This window comes from Triturus cristatus, chromosome 3_2, assembly GCF_964204655.1.
Source record: "Triturus cristatus chromosome 3_2, aTriCri1.1, whole genome shotgun sequence".
In the NCBI taxonomy this organism is placed as follows: domain Eukaryota; kingdom Metazoa; phylum Chordata; class Amphibia; order Caudata; family Salamandridae; genus Triturus; species Triturus cristatus.
The window spans coordinates 986,345,475-986,365,329 of record NC_140584.1 but is presented as its reverse complement, the minus strand read 5'-3'; the positions used below and the strand labels follow the sequence as shown (position 1 = coordinate 986,365,329).

The window sequence follows — 19,855 nt, the reverse complement described above, 5'->3', positions numbered from 1 at the left end:
CCGCACTCAGGTCCAGGAGGATCACTGCCACTGATCCTCCTGAATCCAGAATGCACCTGGCTTCATCCACCACAGCCAGAAGGGCGGTGTCTGTGCCCTGTCCAGGACGAAATCCCGTCTGGGAATCCCATAACCGGCCATTGGCCTCCAGGAAATTAGATAGTTGGTGGTTAACCAATCTTTCAGCTATCTTGCTTACACCCGGAAGCAGAGAGATCGGCCTAAAATTGGCCAGGTCAGTGGGGTCAAGGCTCGGCTTCTTCAGGAGGGCCTTAACGACCGCTCCTTGGGGGAGCCACTCTTCAATTTCCCAAGCACCCTCAGTACTTCCTCCTCAGTCACAGGGCCAAAAAGATCAAACTCCGTTGTTCCTGCCCTATGCTGAGCAGTTGGCGCTGCCACTGCGGTTAACTGGGGGAGTGAGCATAGGATGGTCTCAATTTTGGAACTGAAGTAAGTAGCCAGCTCCAGACATTTCCCTTGGGCATTGTCGTGAATAACCGGTGGGTCGGGGGTTTTGAGCAACTCTTTCATTACTTTGAAGGACTCTCTCGAGGAACAGGTGGCTTTACAAATTCTTTCATCAAAGTATTTGATCTTAGCCTCCCTTATCGCATTCTTATACAGTCTCATGGCTGAGCGATACTTGTTCTTACTTGTTGTCCCCCAGTCCTTCCTCCACCCCCGTTCTAGCCTTTTGCAGCTTTTTCTCAGTGCCTTTAGCTCAGGAGAGTACCATGGGGCCGAGCCCGCTCTCTTATCCCTGATGAGCATCTTTTTCTTTGGGAGAATGACGTTTAAGGAGCTACTCAGCCAGCTCTCCAGGCTGCCGTCCGCATCCACCGGGTCAAATCCCCCTTGGGGGTATGTTGACTCCAAATGGGCCACCCATTTATCTATAGGGAGCCTCGACCACGCTCTATCTATCTTGAATGTCCTGGGTGTGGGAGAATCCCAACCCACAGGAGACCAGCTGACTAGGACCAGAAAATGGTCTGTCCATGGTAGGGCAAGGGGAGGTAAGGCGGTTAACTGCTCCATATTTGAAAAAATTGGATCAAGCAGGTGGCCCTTTCCATGGGTCGCACCTGAATTAATTCGTCTCATCTGCATTGCGCCCAGGTCAGACTGCAGGTCACTAGCCCGCAAATCCATTGAGTCCTCGAAATGTAGGTTCATGTCTCCTAACACGACAAAATTCGTAGTTGAGGAGGCAAGACAGGTGACAGATTCCATTAGTGAGTCAATGAAGCCGGCCACTGCCCCAGGGGGGCGATAGACAAGGAGCCCTGAGATAGCGACCGTGGGGGACAGCCGGATGGAAAATTGACAACTTTCGCAGTCCTTAACCACGGCCTCCTGTGCTTTACAACTGAGCGTATCCCTGTACAGAATAGCCATACCCCCTCCCCGCCCTATGGGTCTGTCGAGATGGAAAATCACAAATCCCGGCGGGAGGGCTTGGACCATATCTGGGCCGGAAGTGGACGTGATCCATGTCTCCGTTAAAAATAAGATATCAAGATCATAGCCCACTATTAATGAAATAATTTCCGTGGAGTGACAGGGAAGTGACCTACAGTTCAACAGACCAAACTCTTAACTTTTTTCTGGCCTTATAGGCCCCAAACCCCGGGCGACACAGCTTGCAACGTACAAAAGGTTGCCCATCCTTCACAATAAACCCACATGTGTCCAATTTCGGTGGTCGCAATGAGAGGAGATCGGTCGTGGCATACCTGATGCGACTACCCATCACCCTGCCTAATTTCTGTGCTACACCTCATCCCCTCAATGAACAGCCACCTGGATCCAAAAAGAGTGTTGTCGTTCTAGCTTGACCGCAAAGGAGAGTTCCGGGTGGACAATCAACTCTTCGTGTAGTATGTGGGAGCAAAAAAAGGGAAAGCTGTACAGAAGACAACCATCTTATGATGGAGTGTGCTTTGCCTTACGATCTGCTATGCAATGGCCAAGAAACAGTAACATGAGGGCTTGCGGGCTCACCCTCCCAGTGCCAAATCTGCGACCACTGCATTAGCGCCCACCGTTCCTCTCCTGGGCATTTATCAGGCAGCGATGTGGGCATCACTGCACATGTTCACAAAACATTACTTCCTGGACAGTCACGTCCATCTTTACAGGCACTTCTTCTGTTTAGTCCTGCAGGACCTTTTGGTTTAATCAGGTTCGCAGACCCACCTCTAGGGAAGTATTGCTTGGATATCTATCTATTCAAAGGTTAGGAATCAGCAGCTAAAAGTCTCTACGAGATGAACAATTTATTAACCTTTGGAAATGCATTATGTGGTATCTAGCCATATATTCCTTACCAACGTTTCCATCCCCCCTTACAACCCATTCAGATGTAAGGGACACCCTTTTCAGGGCCCTAGTAGTTTGCATACCAGTGGTCAGTTCTCATCATGGCTCCACGGTCCTGGTGTGGAAAGGCACAGATGTAACTTATATCAGCGCACTGAGGGGACGCTATATAGGTACCACACACTCACTTCCCGTGGCCAGCTCGGAGCTCAATGATGCCGCCTACTGGTGCATAGGGGCTCAAAAATCTTCTTCCAGATCTGGTTTGATGCCTGGGGATATTCCAAAGGTAAGGCATCTGCGGCTAGATAGAATCTCTACCAGATAAGGTGTCCAGTTTATACTATTGTATATATAAAAATGGTGCTTTATATCTAGTGTTCCGGTTTATATTATCTGTTCATCTTTATCCTCTACCTGGATAGAATATTTGTAACTGTTCTATGATTTGTGACACTGCTACTGTGTGAAGCCCTCTGACCTTCTTTGGTCTTGCAGGTGCTATACAAAATGGCTAAATGAATACTTGTGTAGTGTTGCTTGTCTAGTTTGGATGCTTGGGTGGATATTGTCTTGTTTATAGGTGCATATAGGAAGTTAAAGCAATCAGATTTTCCCTTCAGAATCAAATTTTTAAAATAAAGGTTTGTGAATTGCTTCACTTCTGTTGCGTATTTGATAAGCACTTCTCTGGTTTGTGCTTTAAGTATACTTCTTTCCATGTTTGCTCCTCGACATGCCAAGCTATGTCTAAGAAACTTTTGGGGTTTCTCTTCACAGTGTGTAAGCAAGCTAAATGCATTAGCTGATAGAGAATCACATATACTCCCGTACATAAAAATCAAAGTGGATCCTGTCATTTATCCTAATTTCCCTCCAAACTTCAGGCAGATTTGTATCTCAATGAAGACATCTTGTAACCAAATGTTGCAACCAATTTATTATCAACGTGGGAAAGGGTGTCTGGATTTGTGGTGAGATTTCGTGTTTACTTAGAGCGTATCAGAGCATGGTCCTATGTGTAGGGACCAGTGGTGGCTAGCATCAACGGGAGGAGGGAGGCAGGCGTGTGCGCAAACAAATACAGTTAAAAATATATAAATAAATGGGGGCACATACACTAGAAATAAAATGTAAAAGTATAAAAATAAACGGGCGAGTACAATTAAAGAAAAAAAATCATTAAAGTCAATTTACCTTAGGAAAGGACCTCCATCTCCTGACTCCAGCTTAGCAACCAGGAAACTCCCTATACCAATCCTGGTGCTGCGCTCATACAGTGAGAGCAATGCCCTGATTGGAGGGAGTGGTCTTGGCCACCGCTCCCAAGGACAATGGAGATCTGCACTTACTCTTAACACATCTGTTTTAAGACAGCTGGGTTAGAGCTTTCAAAGTGTGCATGTGTGGCTGGCCACCGCAAGATGGCCTGCCAAAGGGATATACGCACTTTCAAAAGTCCTGAAACAGCCTCCCTGCTGCTGTCATTCAGCAGCGACCCCTCCCCCGTCCTGATGTGTGGTTCAGGATGGGAGGATGAAAAATAAAAGTGAATTGTCATTTTATTTTTCATCTTGGGGCTTTGGGGAAGTTTTTATGTGAAGCGACACTCCTCTGCTCACACGGAGGAGTCTCCCCTAGTAGGGACTTCACCTAAGCTGGTCCATGCTTGTGGTTCAGCTCAAGGCCCCACCAGTGACCTTCCAATGGTACAGTAACTGGTGGTAATTGGCTAGGTATTTAGTTGGCCTGCTTCAAACACATTTTTGCAGGCAGCACTCGTTAGATGGGTACCCCTGTAGCCCATTGCCCTGTCTTCCAATCAAGTTATGCTTTCAAATATTGTTGATCATGTGTGTAGGTGTGAGACCCCGCAGGATTAGTCGAAGAGCCATGTCTTCAGCCTCTTGCAGAATTTAAGGAGGCGAATCAGATGTGTTGTGTGTTGGTTGTTCCAGGTTTTGGATGTGATGCAATTATTATTTTTGGGCTGAGTTTTATATAGTGCTTATTAGAGCACTTTACATGTGCACCACTTCACGTTACAGCTGGTCACATACATTTTTGTTACGGCGGGGAGATTAAGTGATTTGCCCAGAATCACAGGATGATGAGACTCAAACCCGGTTCCCCAGCTTCGAGGGCGACCACTCTAGCCATTAGGCCAATTAAATGAGTGACTTCCGGTTGAAGGCAGGGGTGTGTGAGCTAGTGATGCTGAGCATAAGTGTCTTGTGAAAGTGCATTCAGCTGTTCATATATGTTTGTCCAAAGTTGTAGATTGCTTTGTATGTCTGTGTGAGGAGTTTGAATTGACTGCGTTTGTGATTGGGGAGCCAGTGGAGCTCTCAGAGGTTTGGTGAGATGTGAGAGCAACATGGGAGGACATTCCGCCATGAAGTGCATTGCCGTAGTTGAGTCTGCTTGTGACTTGTACTTGCATGACAGTATGTCTGGTGTTCTGGGGTAGCCATTTGCTGATCTTTTGTGGTGAAGGGTGTAAAAGCAGGAGGAACTAACTGCGTTGACTTGTGCTATAATGTTGAGCTTGTCGTTCAGGATGATTCCCAGGTTTCTGGTGTGGTCGGTGTGTGTTACTCTAGGTCCTAGCTTTGTTAGCCACCAGGTAGAGTACCATGAGGAATTCTAGCTTCCAAAGATCTGGACTTCTGTCGTGTTGCAGTCTTGTTTCTCATGAGCAGTCATCTTGAGCTTACTGCAAGGTTAATTAGGAAAACCAGGTAATAAAGTGGGTACACTAGGATGCATTAGAAGAATGAGGTTTGAGTTTAGGGACAGGGCTGTGCAAGAGTCCGGGGTCCTTGTGGGATTGTTATCAAACTCATAGTGGCAGGCCGGTCCATACTTTAGGAGCGATGTAGGACAAGGCTCGACTGCATGAGTGGGATGTTTGTAGGTAGGAGTCCGAATGAGGTGAAATGTCTAGGAAGGTTTGTGAAAGCAGATGCGATTGTTGAGGTTTGTTGGGCTAGTGTTATGTAGTACATTGAAAGTGCGGGTGAGGGGTTTGAGTTGTGCTTGTGTATGGGGAGCCAGAGGAGCTCCTTCAGATGTGATGCGAGTGTGGAGTGGGAAGTTGAGAGTGGTTCTGGTCGCTGAGTTCTGAATGGTCTGCAGCCTTTGGTGAGTTTTCTATTTATCCCAACATAGAGTGCCTTCCCGTAGTACAGCTTGCTTGTGAGAAAGGCATGCTTTATAGTCTTACTAGTAGTGATTAAGAACCATTTGAAAATCTTCCTCGGCAACTTCAGGATATGTAAACATGAAGTGGTGATGACATTGACTTGGGAAGTCATGTCAAGTTTGCTATTGATGACAATCCTGAGGTTCTGGTCGTGTGTGGTGGAGGTGGGTTTCGGTCCTAGCTCAGATGGTCACCAGATGGAGTCCTACGGTGAAGTGCTCTTCCCGAAGATAACAGTTTTGGTCTTGTTGGTGTTCAGCTTCAGACAGTTGGTCTTCATGCAGTGGGAAACTTCAGTCATGCAGGCATTGAGCTTGATCCATTTGATCTCCGCCTTACCTGTGAGGGTGAGAATGAGCTGTGTGTCAGGGTAGGAGAGGACGTTGATGTCATGAGAGCTTGATTATGCTGGCTAGAGGGATCATATATGCGTTAAAAAGGGTCAGGCTCAGGGGGAATTCTTGCAGAACTCCACAGATGAGGTTGCAGGCATCCGATATGTATGGTGCCAGGGTAACTGACTGAGTCCTTCCAGTCAGGAAGTAACAGATCCATCGACGTGCATCTCCTTGATTCCATTGTTGTTTAGGCTTTTATGAGGATGGGATGGGAGACTTTGTCAGAGGCTGCGGAGGGGTCCCGGTAGATGTGCGAGGACATATGCGTGCCTGAAAGATAATACAGTGCGTATATTGTGATTAATTAGCGCAAGTACTTGCATGTGCGCATGAGGAAGTACTTGTGCCTGAGAGATGGTAATGTACAAGGATGAATAACAAAGCTAGTTATGTGTGGGCACTAAGATGTGCATGTGCCTGCAGAAAGGTACATCAGATAGAATATAGCTTGTGATGTTGCATGATTACACTGGGATGTGTGTGTGCACTTTGAAAGAAGCACAGTACATTAGAGACGTTCCTTAATATGTGTGCACGCCGGAGTATATGTACTCTTGTGAAGGGCACAATACAGTGCAGACGCTGGGTTCCATTTTGGGAGACCCAAGCCTGGCTGGATGAGCATGGAGAGTTGGAGGTTTCCCCACACATATTTTTTTCTGCTTTACTGAGAGCTGGATGTGGCACACATGGGAGGAAGGAAGAACCAGGCTCTTAGGTAAACTTTAATAGGAGTTCATTGATTCTGAAAGGGAATCACTGGTCAAAGGGGTCTGGGCACATCTGAGGAAGATGGGGCTGATAAAATAATCATAAAGAGTGGGTCGGGGGCTCTTTTGAAGCACATATGAGTGAGGCTGACATCTACGTGTGTACCTCTAGTCACTCCCTTGGCTTGTGTTTGGGTCTATGAAGATTGGACATTGACCTACTGTGGTAGACTGCTTTCTGAGGAAGAGCATAACAAAAAATTGGGCACTTCAAAGTGAGCAACCCTGGAGCACAAACTTTAAATTTAATGCCACTAAATCACAAGTGTTTCTGGAAATGCTACGGTGCTTGCCTCTAAAAGAATGTTTATATTGCTCTCAGTGTTATGCGTTGTACTTTGTGGTAGGAAATAAATACTCCTTTTTACATAAAACCAAGTATTTGACTGGACAATCATTTATTGGGTTTGCTGGATGTATTTTGAAGTATAGGGTTTGTGCCTTGGACTGCTCGACCTGCACTACCACTGAGAGTCAAGTGCTAAAAGGGTTCTTGGCCCAGTTGCTCAAAGCCTATAGTAGACTGGCCCCAGGACATCCGAAATAAAAGGCCTCAACCACCACGTTTTGGCCCATTAATTCCTGCTTGCCCTGTGGCACTCTAAAAGGGGTTCTGACACCAGAGTGTTCTCTATACTTTTTTTTATTAGTCCTTACCTTGGGTATATTAGAAGTTTGACTAAATTGACATGTCATTCACAGGCTCACATATGGTTCATGGCTGACTTATGTGTTGAAATGGTCTCTCTTTACTTGGTTAGGTGTTAGGTCGATTTTAATGACCATGAAATATATCTCTTATTTTGACTCTTAATTTATTTTTCCTGAATATTTTGTTGGACTTTAGAGGGAAATTATTCTTTTTGTTGATCTTTTTGCTTTCAGTCTTTGGTTTGTTCTATGTTCTCCATTAGAAACTAACATTTTGTGTTGCGTCATCCCTCCATTGTCTGTAACCACTTGTGGCGTTTTGCAGATGCATGTGTATGGAACACAACAAATAGATACGAGTAGGAAGATATAAACACCACTTATAAGCCTCTGTATTTCAGAAACATTATTATTTTTCAATCCATGTGTGGTGTAGGTTTTTTTCCAACACTTTCTATACAGTCCTCTATATACATTTGGGTTCACTACTCAATATACATCCCCTTGTTAATTTTCATGCAGGATGCTGTTCAAGTCACAGATTTGTTTTAAGCTGCCCATTTGTTTCACTCTAGGCAAAAGTGGATGCAAGACCGTCTGTCACTTGCTCTGAAAATAATCAACAGACAGAAGATGAAAATGAAAAGCCATCTGACATTTTGCCAAAGAACGCTATTACCAGTCAAGTTTCCCATAAAGTGCCAGAGGAAATAGCTAAACAATTGGATTTCTCCCCTTTTGCGGAATCATCAACACTTCTAGGTAAGATATTTATCTGACATAGGTGCTTGTCATCTAAGGTGCCATATAGTATAATAGACAAGTTTTAATTCATGATTTCGCCGATGAGATCTTAAAAGATCAGTAATCCCTCAATACTTCTTTTTCATGCTGCAATCATATATAAAGAAAACAATAGAAATGAGCAGACCCGAAACAGTTCCATTGCAAAATTGATGACAGAATAGCTGATAATTGTCTCCGGTGTAACACCGTAGACCTTTATCAGCTATTCTGTCATTCATTTAACAATCTTTTTTATTGAAGTGGAAGATTGTACATGTGTACCAGTCTGACAAATTTCCCCAACCAAACAAGTGATCATTTTGACTATGTTCTGCTTCTTAAGAAATTTGACTACTCAAACAATACATGACTAGACTAGAAGAAAGTTAATGAAAGATAATTGCAAATCAAGTAAATTACAGACTATCTGGTCATGTGCTGCTTCACTGCTACTCACACAACAGATCCAAATACCTCATGAGGGCTAATTAGTTTGAATGCAGCCTCCAGAACCTTTGATCTTTACGAAGTAAAAACTGAGAGAGATGGCTCTCATCATCCTTTGTATGAATTGCACATGTTCAGAAGGATTTCCATACTGTCCCAGATGTTCATGGACTTGTGACGTCTGCATTACCTCTAGTTGCCAACACATCACTAGTTGACTCGACAAGCTGAAGACCCTAAGCCTCCACACACTTGGGATTCTGACTGTGCAGGTGCACTGAAGCAGCAATGCACCACTATCTATCATTAGATGGCTTAGGGTGGTGTTGGGGAATACAGAGAACAGAACACTTCTCTTACCTGTGGGAGTAGAGACAGGTAGAGATTGATATTGTGTAAAAGGCTTAACCTGGTAACAGATAGTTAAGCATGTCTTATTGCTGCTCTCTTTAAATTTGAGAGGCGAGTCAATATTGATAAATTATTTGTTAGAAGTCATCTGGGGCCCAGGTGCAGTATTTGGGCACTTGTTTTGTTTGCACAGAAGGAACCATATTGTGTGGAGAAGTGTAGCTCACTGGTTAGAGGAGGCATACCCTGAAGCAGAGATCAGACCCGGGACCTGGGTTCGATTCCCGACGCGGCAGGGTCCAGAGCCCAATTGTCCACGGACTCGATAATTCTCGCTTTGGTGCCCACTCTAAGCACGAGTTCACACTATGCAGCTCTGGGCAACAAGCCTGCTTAATCTCCACAACGGCCCCCCGCGGCGGGATGCCTGGCTTTCACCTTGGGGATGCCCAGTACGGGTTATCTTACAGGGAAAAACCAGGACGGGTTCCCAATGCAAGCGCCAAGATGCCCGTAGGGTGATAGCTGCGCTCTATAAGTACATCAATCAATCAATCCTAGTTATTTCTGCAAAGTAGAATCTCAGGGGATCTAGAGGCAGGTAGCTTATATGGATCCTGCTACTTTTTCTTACCCAAAAAAGCCCTGCAGTACAGAGGTATAAAATTATGCACTTTCAATGTGAAAATAGGTTCAAAATCAAACTATGGGTTGAAAAACACATTTTGCTCACATTTCAGATGTGGAACTGGCTGCTTTATTCAGACTGAGGGTTGAGTACCCCAGGGAATCTAACCAAATCCAGTCAATTCTGAAAACTAGATGTCCATGGGGAATCCAGAGACGTATATCTTGAGTAGAACTCACTAGTTTTTCCCACCCAGTAGATTAAAAGGTAATGAGACCCTGTGTGGTGCACAACTTCTTAAATTCTCCTATATCACTACAGTGTAGGCTTGGTAGGTTTTCTGTGGAAAATAAGGCCCAAACCTTCCGGACAGAACACTTGTCCAAGCATTTGAAGAAACGATATCCAAAATTCTTAACACATAAAAGCTACTTTTGTGTCGAAGGTGGTATGTAGAACCACCTGAGATCTCATCTTGAATGAGGAAAGTTTATGATAGGTGGGTGAGGGGGCACAAAGAAGCCGGATGCTAAGGCATGTTAACAGCTCCTGCAAATTCTCCAGTTTTGAAAATTAATCACCCCTTTTAGAAGTGTGTTCTTTGCTTTCTTCAGGTGTTTAATAGAAGGAAAACCTCTTGATATAACCTCCTAGGGAAGCTGAACAGGAAAGGTGAAATGCAGGCAGTGAGAGCAATTGTTATGTTATGTTATCTGGAATTTGTAGAGCGCGCGGCTAGTCCAAAGAGTGTCCCGGCGCTAAGAAAAGACCACCATAACTACTGACGAACAAAAGCCCCTAACCACAGTACAAGAAAATCCTATAGCTGGAAAAGCGACGTCTTCAGATTCCGCCTAAAAGTCAGAAGGTCCGGGATCTGTCGCTGCAAGGGAGGGAGGTTATTCCAGAGTCGGGATGCTACAACCTGGAAAGATCTTCCTCCTACCCGTGAGAGCCAGACCCTTGAAGTCAAAATCAGACACTGGGTAGACGATTTTAAAGAGCGCTGAGGCATGTAAGGCTGAAATCTTTCCCTGTTCTGGGCTTAGTTAAGAAGATAGCCCTGGCTGCCATATTCTGAATGATCTGCAGACGACCCAGTAGATACTCAGGAAGTCCCAGATACAAAGAATTGACGTAATCCAGTCTCGATATCCCTAAGGCCTGGACCACTGTTTTACGGTGAGAGACTGGTAAAAGTGGGAGGAAGTTTTTCATCATTTTCAATTTCCCAAAACACGTACCTGCCACTGATTGGACTTGCACCTTCATAGAGAGTGCAGAATCCAATTTGACCCCCAGATTTTTCACAGTAGTGACCTCAGGCAGTGGGGGGGACATGTCCTGTGGCCACCAAGAGTGCCAGGCTTGGGTGGGAGCCCAAAAAAATGATCTCTGATTTATCAGAGTTGCATTTTAATTGATTACAGTTAAACAGCGAAAGGATCTCAAAGAGGCAGTTCTTTATACAGGTCCCATCAAAATCAGAGCCCTTCTCGCACGTGAACAACAATTGAGTGTCGTCCGCGTATGACACTATTATAGCGCCATGCTTCTCGGCAAGAAGGGCAAGAGGAGCCATGTACAAATTAAACAGCGTGGGACTGAGAATCGATCCCTGCGGGACCCCCACATTCAAGGACGGGATTTCTGCAGAAAAAGGTGGTGCCCAGACTGTTTGGGAGCGGTTACTGAGAAAGGATGTCAACCATTTCAATACTGAGCCGCCAAACCCGCCCTCCTCAAGTTTTTGCAAAAGTCGCTTGTGAGGGACGGTATCGAAGGCTGCGGAAAGGTCGAGTAGCACCAGAACCGCGCTCCCACCTCTATCTAACGTGGCTTTAATCGTCTCAGCAACCTCCAGCGAGGCAGTTTCAGTGCTGAAGTTGGCTCTGAAGCCCGATTGACTGGGGTGAAGGAGATTATTGGCTTCTACAAAGTTCGTAATGACTTTGTTCACATATTTCTCCAGTACTTTGGAAAAAAAGGGCAGGAGGGAGATAGGCCTATAATTACTGATCACCTCAGGGTCTGCTGTAGGTTTTTTTAAAAGAGGGAGGATTTCAGCGCTTTTCCAAATTTGAGGCATAAGGCCCTCCCGCAATATGGTATTTAAAATTGTATTGACAGCCGGATTAATCACTTCCGCTATGGACGACAAAACTTTAGCTGGACAAGGGTCTGAGGGTGAACCAGACTTGAGGTCAAAAAGTCCGTCTCCTTACTCTTTGTCTTTGCTGGACAAAAAAAATCAATCCTAATGTCCAAGGGATCTTCTGTTATACTCCTGGTGTGCTCCCCAAAGTGAGCGGAAATGAGATTATCAATGGAAAGCAGACAAAGGAATGTCTTGCAGCTGGAACAAATCTTCCCTGCTATGTGCTTTGCTTGCACCTCTTGAATGCAGAACAGTAACTAATGCCCCCTATGCATATTTACCCTGTGCCAATCTCAACCAATACCAGCTCACTATAGATCTTGCTAGCAGTCATGCAATGCAACCAGATTAGTGCTACTTAGTTTTCCATCACATGATTGAACCTGCAAGTTGATGAGTGCCCAGGTTCCTCCAGCTTCCCAAATTTGGTTCATCTCCCTTGTATGGTCTCCACAAATAAGCAGAGGAACAGAAACAAGTTTAACTTTGGAGAAAAATACCCCAATCTGCCCTCCTGGTAGGTTCAAACATCATCCACCCAGGGAACTGGGGTGTGATCTAATGCCAGACCTGTCCCCCCAACTCTATTTGGTGATATGTGAGAATATCATATACAAATATATCTTCTCATATACATGTAATGCCAGGAATAAAATAATAAAATAAAATGTATAAACATATTGTTTCCAACCTTTTCTGTAATGAGAGCTACTTCTGATCGGTAAAATCATTGTGAGCTACTGAAGGCCAAGTAACTCGTGCATTTGTACCAGCACTACCTCACCCAGCTCCATTGATTTTAAATGTAATATGTATGAAACCCAGTACTATGGTTTGAGCAAAATGCTATGACTAGAGATACTATGATAGGCCTGGGTCTTATGTACTCGTGGCACAGGACATACCTTTCACCATGTAAGGCACCGTTACATGTATAACATAAACATGCTACCTTTTTTTTTTAAGGTGGGAGAAATGTAAAGTGCAGAAAAATGTTCTGCGAAAATCTTCTTGATATGAAACATTATTCTGCACTTTACCATTTCTCTCATTTAAAAACAATTGCTGTATTTTTCAGTTATAAACATGACAGTGTGTCTACTAGCCACAGGGAGCAAGATGCCTACTGTTTGTAAATGTGTCACGATGAATTGGGGGTAAGTTCAACTGAAGAGTTAACTTTGTTTATATTGATTACATAAAACTCATCATTTTAATTTCCTCCCATCTCATTGTCTTTATAAGGCATATTACTCCCAATGGTTTGTAGACATAATACCATATTTATAACCGGAAAATTCAGTCATTTGTTTATATGTGAGGAATTTAACGTGAAGAAACATGCGTCATAAAACATTAAGACTTAATTGGCTTAATTTAAAATAGAGAAAAACATTAAGACAATGTTTCATAGAAACATTTTTATTCACATTAAATTTCTCCCTTTAAAAGAAAATGACTGTATTTTTCAGTTACAAATTTGGCACTGTGTCTACCAGCCACTGGGAGTAAGATGCTTGCTGTTTGTAAATGTGACACTTTGAAAAGGGAGACAATAAAAACAAAGAGTAAACTTAATCATTAATTTAACTCTTCATTTTAAATTTCTCTCATTTAAAGGTCTTCACAAATATCATTTTGTTCTCATGCTCCACTATTGAAGTGGGAACAACTTTTATTTAAGACTTAAATACCTCAGTTCAGTTCAGAACCTCTGTGATCCACATGGGTTATAAATCTGACTGCTCATCTGGTGGGAGACATCTGACTAGGTTAATTGCAGAGAATCTGCACTAAACATTGGACGTAATGGGATCACATATGAGGAGCAAATTTTGTCTAGCTTGGGTTCTGCTTGAAGTAGTTGTTGGTGGGCAGAAGAATTTTCATAATTTTTTTCTTGGGTCAACATCAATGACATATTTAATGTTTTATTTTTATAAGTATTGATTGGCCTCTTTTGCAGTCTGACACATGCATATCTGTCTCAACAGATTTTATAAAGGCTGAAGGTTTATCAAAAACGCAAGAGAAGGCCACATCACCAGACCAGGAGCAAGTATTTGCTGAATGCTCCCAAGAAAGGATTCTGGGGTTGCTTGCAGCCATGTTGGCTCCTGTTAAATCAGTAAGAATTTTGATTCTCTTGATGGCTTTCTTAGCTTTCATTTAGAACCGCATGCTGCATTTTTCTTTGAAGGGTTCGAACTGGAGTTAGATGGATTTTGGTATAGAGGTTTATTGTTCCTCTTTTGACAACAGTACTATAACAAAACATCAGGTGCTTAATGTGTGTTTGGTAGTATGACAAGAAGATAAATGTAAGCATGCTAATATTAATACAGGTATGGCAAATCCGCATAATGTAATTTTTTTGCTCTATTTTTTCATCAATCTTGCTACACAGAGCCATCTTGAAAACACCAATGTGCCTTTTTTTGCCTGTAGAATAGAAGGAAGTGCTGTAGTCTGTGTGCAGGTCAAAGTGATCTTTATGTTCACACCAACTGACTTAACTGTAGGCTAATATTTTACATATAACGTCTTATGTTTTAAAAGCTCTGAGTATTTTAAAACATAGGCAGTCTGGTATTAACAGAGCCATACCTATACTGCTTTCCTAAGACAATTTTTTTGTTTTCTGTTTTCTTGATTTATAGAGTGCACTATCAACCAAAAGGACTTCCTGCTACTAAGTAGAAAACTGACTTTGCTGCAACTGAGGCTTAAAGGTTGGCTGTAAAAATGTAGATTTTTAATGCCTTGAGCAAGGCAAGGTAGTTGTTGACATGACCCAGAGAGGGAATTCCAATCCCTTGCTGCCAGAAACGAAAAGGAACAACTACCTGGATGTTTAAATGGATTTTAGGAGTTCTGAGTAGTCTTTGAGAAGATCTAAGTAAGCAGGGATTTTTGTACTGGGTAAATTGACATTGAATATAACTTGAACTTGAGTGATGGAAGACAAGATGAACCAAATAGAGAACCTTCATTTTCCTGGAAAGGGAAGGCAGTGCAAAAAGGAAAGATAACATGAAAAGTACGAAAAACAGGAAAGTTTAAGCATAGGCCAGATAGTTGCAATTTGAATTCTTGCCAACCTGAAGATTGTGAAAGCGAGGAGGCCCAAATGAAGAGAGTTACAATAACCGAGCCATGACGGCTTGCACTTAATATTGAAGAATCTTTACCATTGTTAAGAATCCCTCTTTTGTCAGCCTCAATTTTTACTGAATTCCTCCATCTCGATACTTCCACCTCAGACAGAACATCAGATTGATGTGAGGTAGGGGCTTGGAGGAGTCTATACAGATCAAAATGTATGTTTATCTGCGTAAATCATAATTGGAAAACCAAATGTATGTATGTATGTATGTATGTTCTTATATAGCGCTCGACTTACCCTTGGGCATCTCGGCGCTTGCATTGGGAACCCGTCCTGGTTTTTCCCTGTGAGATAACCCGTACTGGGCATCCCCAAGGTGAAAGCCAGGCATCCCGCCGCGGGGGGGCCGTTGTGGAGATTAAGCAAGCTTGTTGCCCAGAGCTGCATAATGTGAACTCGTGCTTAGAGTGGGCACCGAGGCGAGAATTATCGAGTCTGTGGACAATTGGGCTCCAGACCCTGCCGCGTCAGGAATCGAACCCTGGTCCCGGGTCTGACCTCTGCTTCAGGGGTGAATGAATGAATAGGAGCAGCCTAGGGAGTGTCATATACATTAAACAGTGAAGGACTCAAAGAAGAGCTGTGGGAAACACCAGGAGTGTCTGGAAGGAATGAAGATCTGTGTGGAGGAAGATGGATAGCTTGGGAATGGTTGCATATATATGACCCAAAAGAATATTTTGTCAAATATGTTGTCAAGTGTGGCAAAGGGATCCGGGCAGCAATGCTCCTCTGATCCACAAAAAATCTGAGGTTGTCAGGAATAATGACTAAAGCTGGATTGAGTGCTGTGGTGAGGACAGAGACTAGACTGTTGAAGGTCTCTGATGTGATTGGATTCCCAAGAAAGGCAACAGTTAATAGTTGATCTCCTTTTCCAGAATTTTGATAGGTAAGGGTTTGGAAGATATATGACAAAAGTTCCTAATGACTCCAGGATCCGTAGAAACAAATAGGATTTGTTCCCTGACTGAAGGTACTCTAGAGCTCAAGAGAGACAATTTTCTCAATCTGATAGAAACATCTAGCCGCAGATTACTTAACTTAGAATATCCTCCAGGCGCCAGTCTGGATCCAGAGATTTTTCAGCAGTACCTCTGCGTGCCGGGGTACGGCATCGCGTGGCTCTGCCCTGACGTCGTCTATGGATATGACGTCAGTGGAGCCATATAAGTCCCTCCTGGCGCGCTGACATCAGTTTTCGCCTTTTCCGTGCTCCAACGCAAATCCAGGAGAAGTGGTTCCTCGGCCCTGTTTGTTTTTGGCCTTTCTGATGTCTTTTAGCGCCCAGGAACAGTGTGCCAATGCCTTCGGGCTTTAAGTTGTGTGAGTCCTGTACATGGCTGATGTCGGCGACGGATCTGCACGCGTTTTGTATGGGGTGCTTGGACGAGCACCACGACTCCGAGGAGTGCGACTCCTGTCGGAAGCTAAATCCGAAGTCCCTACAGGAACGTAAGTTGCAGCTGTTATCTCCCGTTCGAAGTCCCGGCGTCGTCAGTCTCCTTCTCCAGCTGGGGCCTCGGTTTGCGGCAGGTCACCGGATTGTGCCCGATGCCGTCACTCTTCTCCCTTAGGTAAGCACAAGCAGAGGTCACAGAGGCCATCTGCATCACTTAGTCGTTACGCAGGTGCCTGTTGTTCCCTGTCATTACTGGACACGGCCCCTCCGCAGTTGAACCACGCCTTCCCTCCGTTTCCTGGTGTTGGGCGACTAGGAAGCAGTTGGGTGCCTATTTTCAGGCTTTGCGGACCATCTTTGAGCCAACCCCTCTTCCTGGCGCGCCTTCGGGCCCACAGATGTGGTAGGGACTCCGATTGGGAGCTTGCCAGCGCATTCGTCCTCGGTGCCAATCAAGGACCCTGACTCCGGTTCCGGAGTCACGGCGACGTCTGGAGCTGCCCGGTGGGGCTTCCCATTCAGATGTTAATTCACAGTCTGCCTACTTGGAATGGCGTCTGCTGTGGCCGCAGCAGAGTACTTCTCTCCGAGTCGACGCCGACCCACACCACAGTCTCCTATAGCGGTGGATGTTGGGTCGACGATGTCCCGATGCTGATCGATGGAGCCTCATTCGACGTTCGTCACCGTTGATGCAGCGCTGTCTCGATGTCGTTCAACGCCGGATACGTCCTTTGCTCCTCCTTTTCACATTGAGGACAAGGCCCCTAGGGGTTCACCTTCCCCAGTATTGATTGAGCGTTCTTTGGAGCATGTCGATGGGGAGCACTTGCAGTCCCTTGGGCAACCTCGGGCTGAAGGGCTTTTGGTGGACGGGTTAGCTTGCAACCGTCCCCTAACTATGATTTGCTGTCACCCCCTAGAATGGCGACAGAGGCTGGTGCAGCGTTTACAATGGCTATTTGCAAAGCTGCTAATATTTTGTAGTTCTAGCCTCCTTCTATTTCTTCGCCCTCTGATCCATTGTTGGATTTGCTCCACCAGGGCAACGCGGAGGGTGAGCCCTTGCTGCCTTTTGGAACATCATTGTATGACATTCTTCTAGGGACCTGGGCGAGGCCCTCGTCGGGTGACTCAGTGGACAATGCTATCACACATCATCACCGCCCAGCTCCAGATGACCCAGTCTGTTTGTCCCTGCACCCTAGGGTTCAAGGGCTAGTTGTCCAGACAGCCTTCGCTTCACTGCCTTTGTCCTCTGCTCCAATCCTTCCATCCACTAGGAAGTCTCGATGGTTTCAGAGATGTGGTCGGCAAATGTTTGCGTCCACAAGCTTCGCCCTCTGGTCCTTCAACACGTTCTGCATGTTTACAGGGCTACGTTTGCCCTAAGGGACTTGGTGGAGCCCTTCCTTCCCTCCGTGCCGGAAGGCCCCTGGGCTGACCTGACTCAGATACTCCAGGATGGTTGTGAGGTGGCTCAGTTTTCAATTCGGTCCACCATGGACACCACTGATTCCGTGGGGCGGGCAATGGCCAAGTCAGTTTCTTTGCATCACCATGCTTTGTCTGCGTGATGGAAGTTTTCCTGAAAATGTCATAGGAGCTTCTTCTGGACTTGCCCTTTGATGGAGCCCATCTTTTCAACAGTGATGCTGAACCAGTGGTTCAGCGTCTCATGTCTGGTTTGCAGTGAATGACTTTGTTTCTAGTCCCTTGTTGCGGACTTATCTTGTTTTGCTATGGTTGCAGTATTGTTATTGCTTTTCTCTGGTGTCGGTCGCTGGGTGCAAACTGTTATTTCCCAGTCGGACTCTCCAGCTTCACAGTTGTTTCTGTCTTTATTTTCAATTCCTCTGTCTATGAGCTAGTCTCAAGAGGTGCTCCTTTTTATAGGAAAGTGACATACCTTATGTGGGGTATTCATTGGTTATTGTATAGCCATTCTAACTTACCACTGCTCTAGGAAGAGTTCTTCTTGAGTGGTGTACATCCTTCCTGAGGATGTGGCGAGGTCCACTTAGGATTATTATTTATCTCCTCTCTGGGGTGGTTTAATCGCTCCACTTACTGTTGTGGAATTTGTTTTCCGGACACACTCACAAGGGTGCCGTAGTTCTCTTTGGAGTTTCCCATTTTTGCCTTTTGTCAGTAGTTTTCTCCTGCCTCTGCGCATACCTCACCAGACTATTGTTGGCTTACGTCCTGTCTGGCTCGTCAGGGGGTGCTCACGCATGCTCCCTTTTTTCTTGCCCATGGTTATCTTTTCAAGCTTTCCGCTTTTTTCCCCCCACCATTTTGCCTGTGTTGGCTGTCTTTGCCGTTAGCCAGTGTCTCTTGTGAGCATGTTAGTCTGTTAAGCTGCAGGAACAGTTTCTTCTCTGTTTTCAGTTCTGGCACTGTGTGTTAAAAAACACTTTGTGCGTTCACGGGCACACGGTGCTTGCTGATCCAACTTGTGCCACAGCATTGCCTGCATTGATTTTTGTGGCTTGGTCTATTCCTTTCCTCTGGTGTTGGACGTGCTTCTGTCCTTGGCCTTCCGTCATGGCTCAGACCTTGTCTGCTTCTGTCATTGGCCTTCCCTCATGGCTCAGACCTTGTCTGGTTTTTTCCTGGAAGCCAGCTGGTTTTATGCCGGATGCGTTGGTGGTGCACATTGTTTGTGCCCCATTTTTCATATGCACTTCCCAAACAAGGGCTCAGGTCGCTCTGCTCAAGCCTCTGCCAGATGTTATCCTTAGCAGTCTATCAGTGATGTTCTTTGTACCTTTGTACACATGTTTCGGGCTATGTGTGTATGCAGGTGTATATATATATATATCTATATATATATATATATCTATATATATATATATCTATATGCCTGTTCTATGTTTGACGGATGTTATGTCCTGCTATGGTTCATACTGGTGCCGTTGGTACCTGTTGTGCGGGCTGCTGTACTTGTCGTGGCCATGCTCTTCGAGTATCCCTTGCCTTTCTTTCTTTTAACAAAACAAAAAGAAAATCATAAATGAATCAAAACAATAACTTTTTAGATATTTATATATATATATGTGTGTGTGTGTGTGTGTGTGTGTGTATATATATATATATATATTCACTGAAAAAACCATAGGTTTCACACATGTTATAGTTAGCTGTACATTTCACTCGTAAAAAACCAATGAAATTCCCGCGTTATAGTTAGTGCAGGCAACTATGACTCACGCGACCGCAATCCTCTGCTGATGCTAATACTGTATTTCGACACTTATTTGCCCATGTCTTCTTCCATTAAATTTTAGCTATACATATATTACAAATATTTTTTTTTCATAAAGACACATATGTCATCAGCAGAAGATTGCGGTCGCGTGAGTTATAGTTGCCTGCACTAACTATAACGCGGGAATTTCATTGGTTTTTTACGAGTGAAATGTACAGCTAACTATACCATGTGTGAAACCTATGGTTTTTTCAGTGAATTTGTACGTTTTTTTAAATGCTAAGTTACTTTACGCCATTTGTGGCGTGCGCGCCCAGTTAACGCAGTTCGTTCCGTGCGCGCACGGTGCGCTTCGCG

At 44.6% G+C, this 19,855-nt stretch overlaps 1 protein-coding gene across 2 annotated transcripts in view; it reads left to right on the top strand.

Annotated features, from left to right (window-relative positions):
- Positions 1-19,855, top strand: part of ZZEF1 (zinc finger ZZ-type and EF-hand domain containing 1) — a 1,433,434-nt gene that overhangs the window by 921,897 nt on the left and 491,682 nt on the right. For both annotated transcript variants that reach the window (XM_085649580.1, XM_085649579.1), the window contains 2 exons: positions 7,925-8,111; positions 13,714-13,847. In XM_085649580.1, the coding sequence (XP_085505706.1) occupies positions 7,925-8,111; positions 13,714-13,847 (321 nt within the window). The remainder of the gene's footprint in view (positions 1-7,924; positions 8,112-13,713; positions 13,848-19,855) is intronic.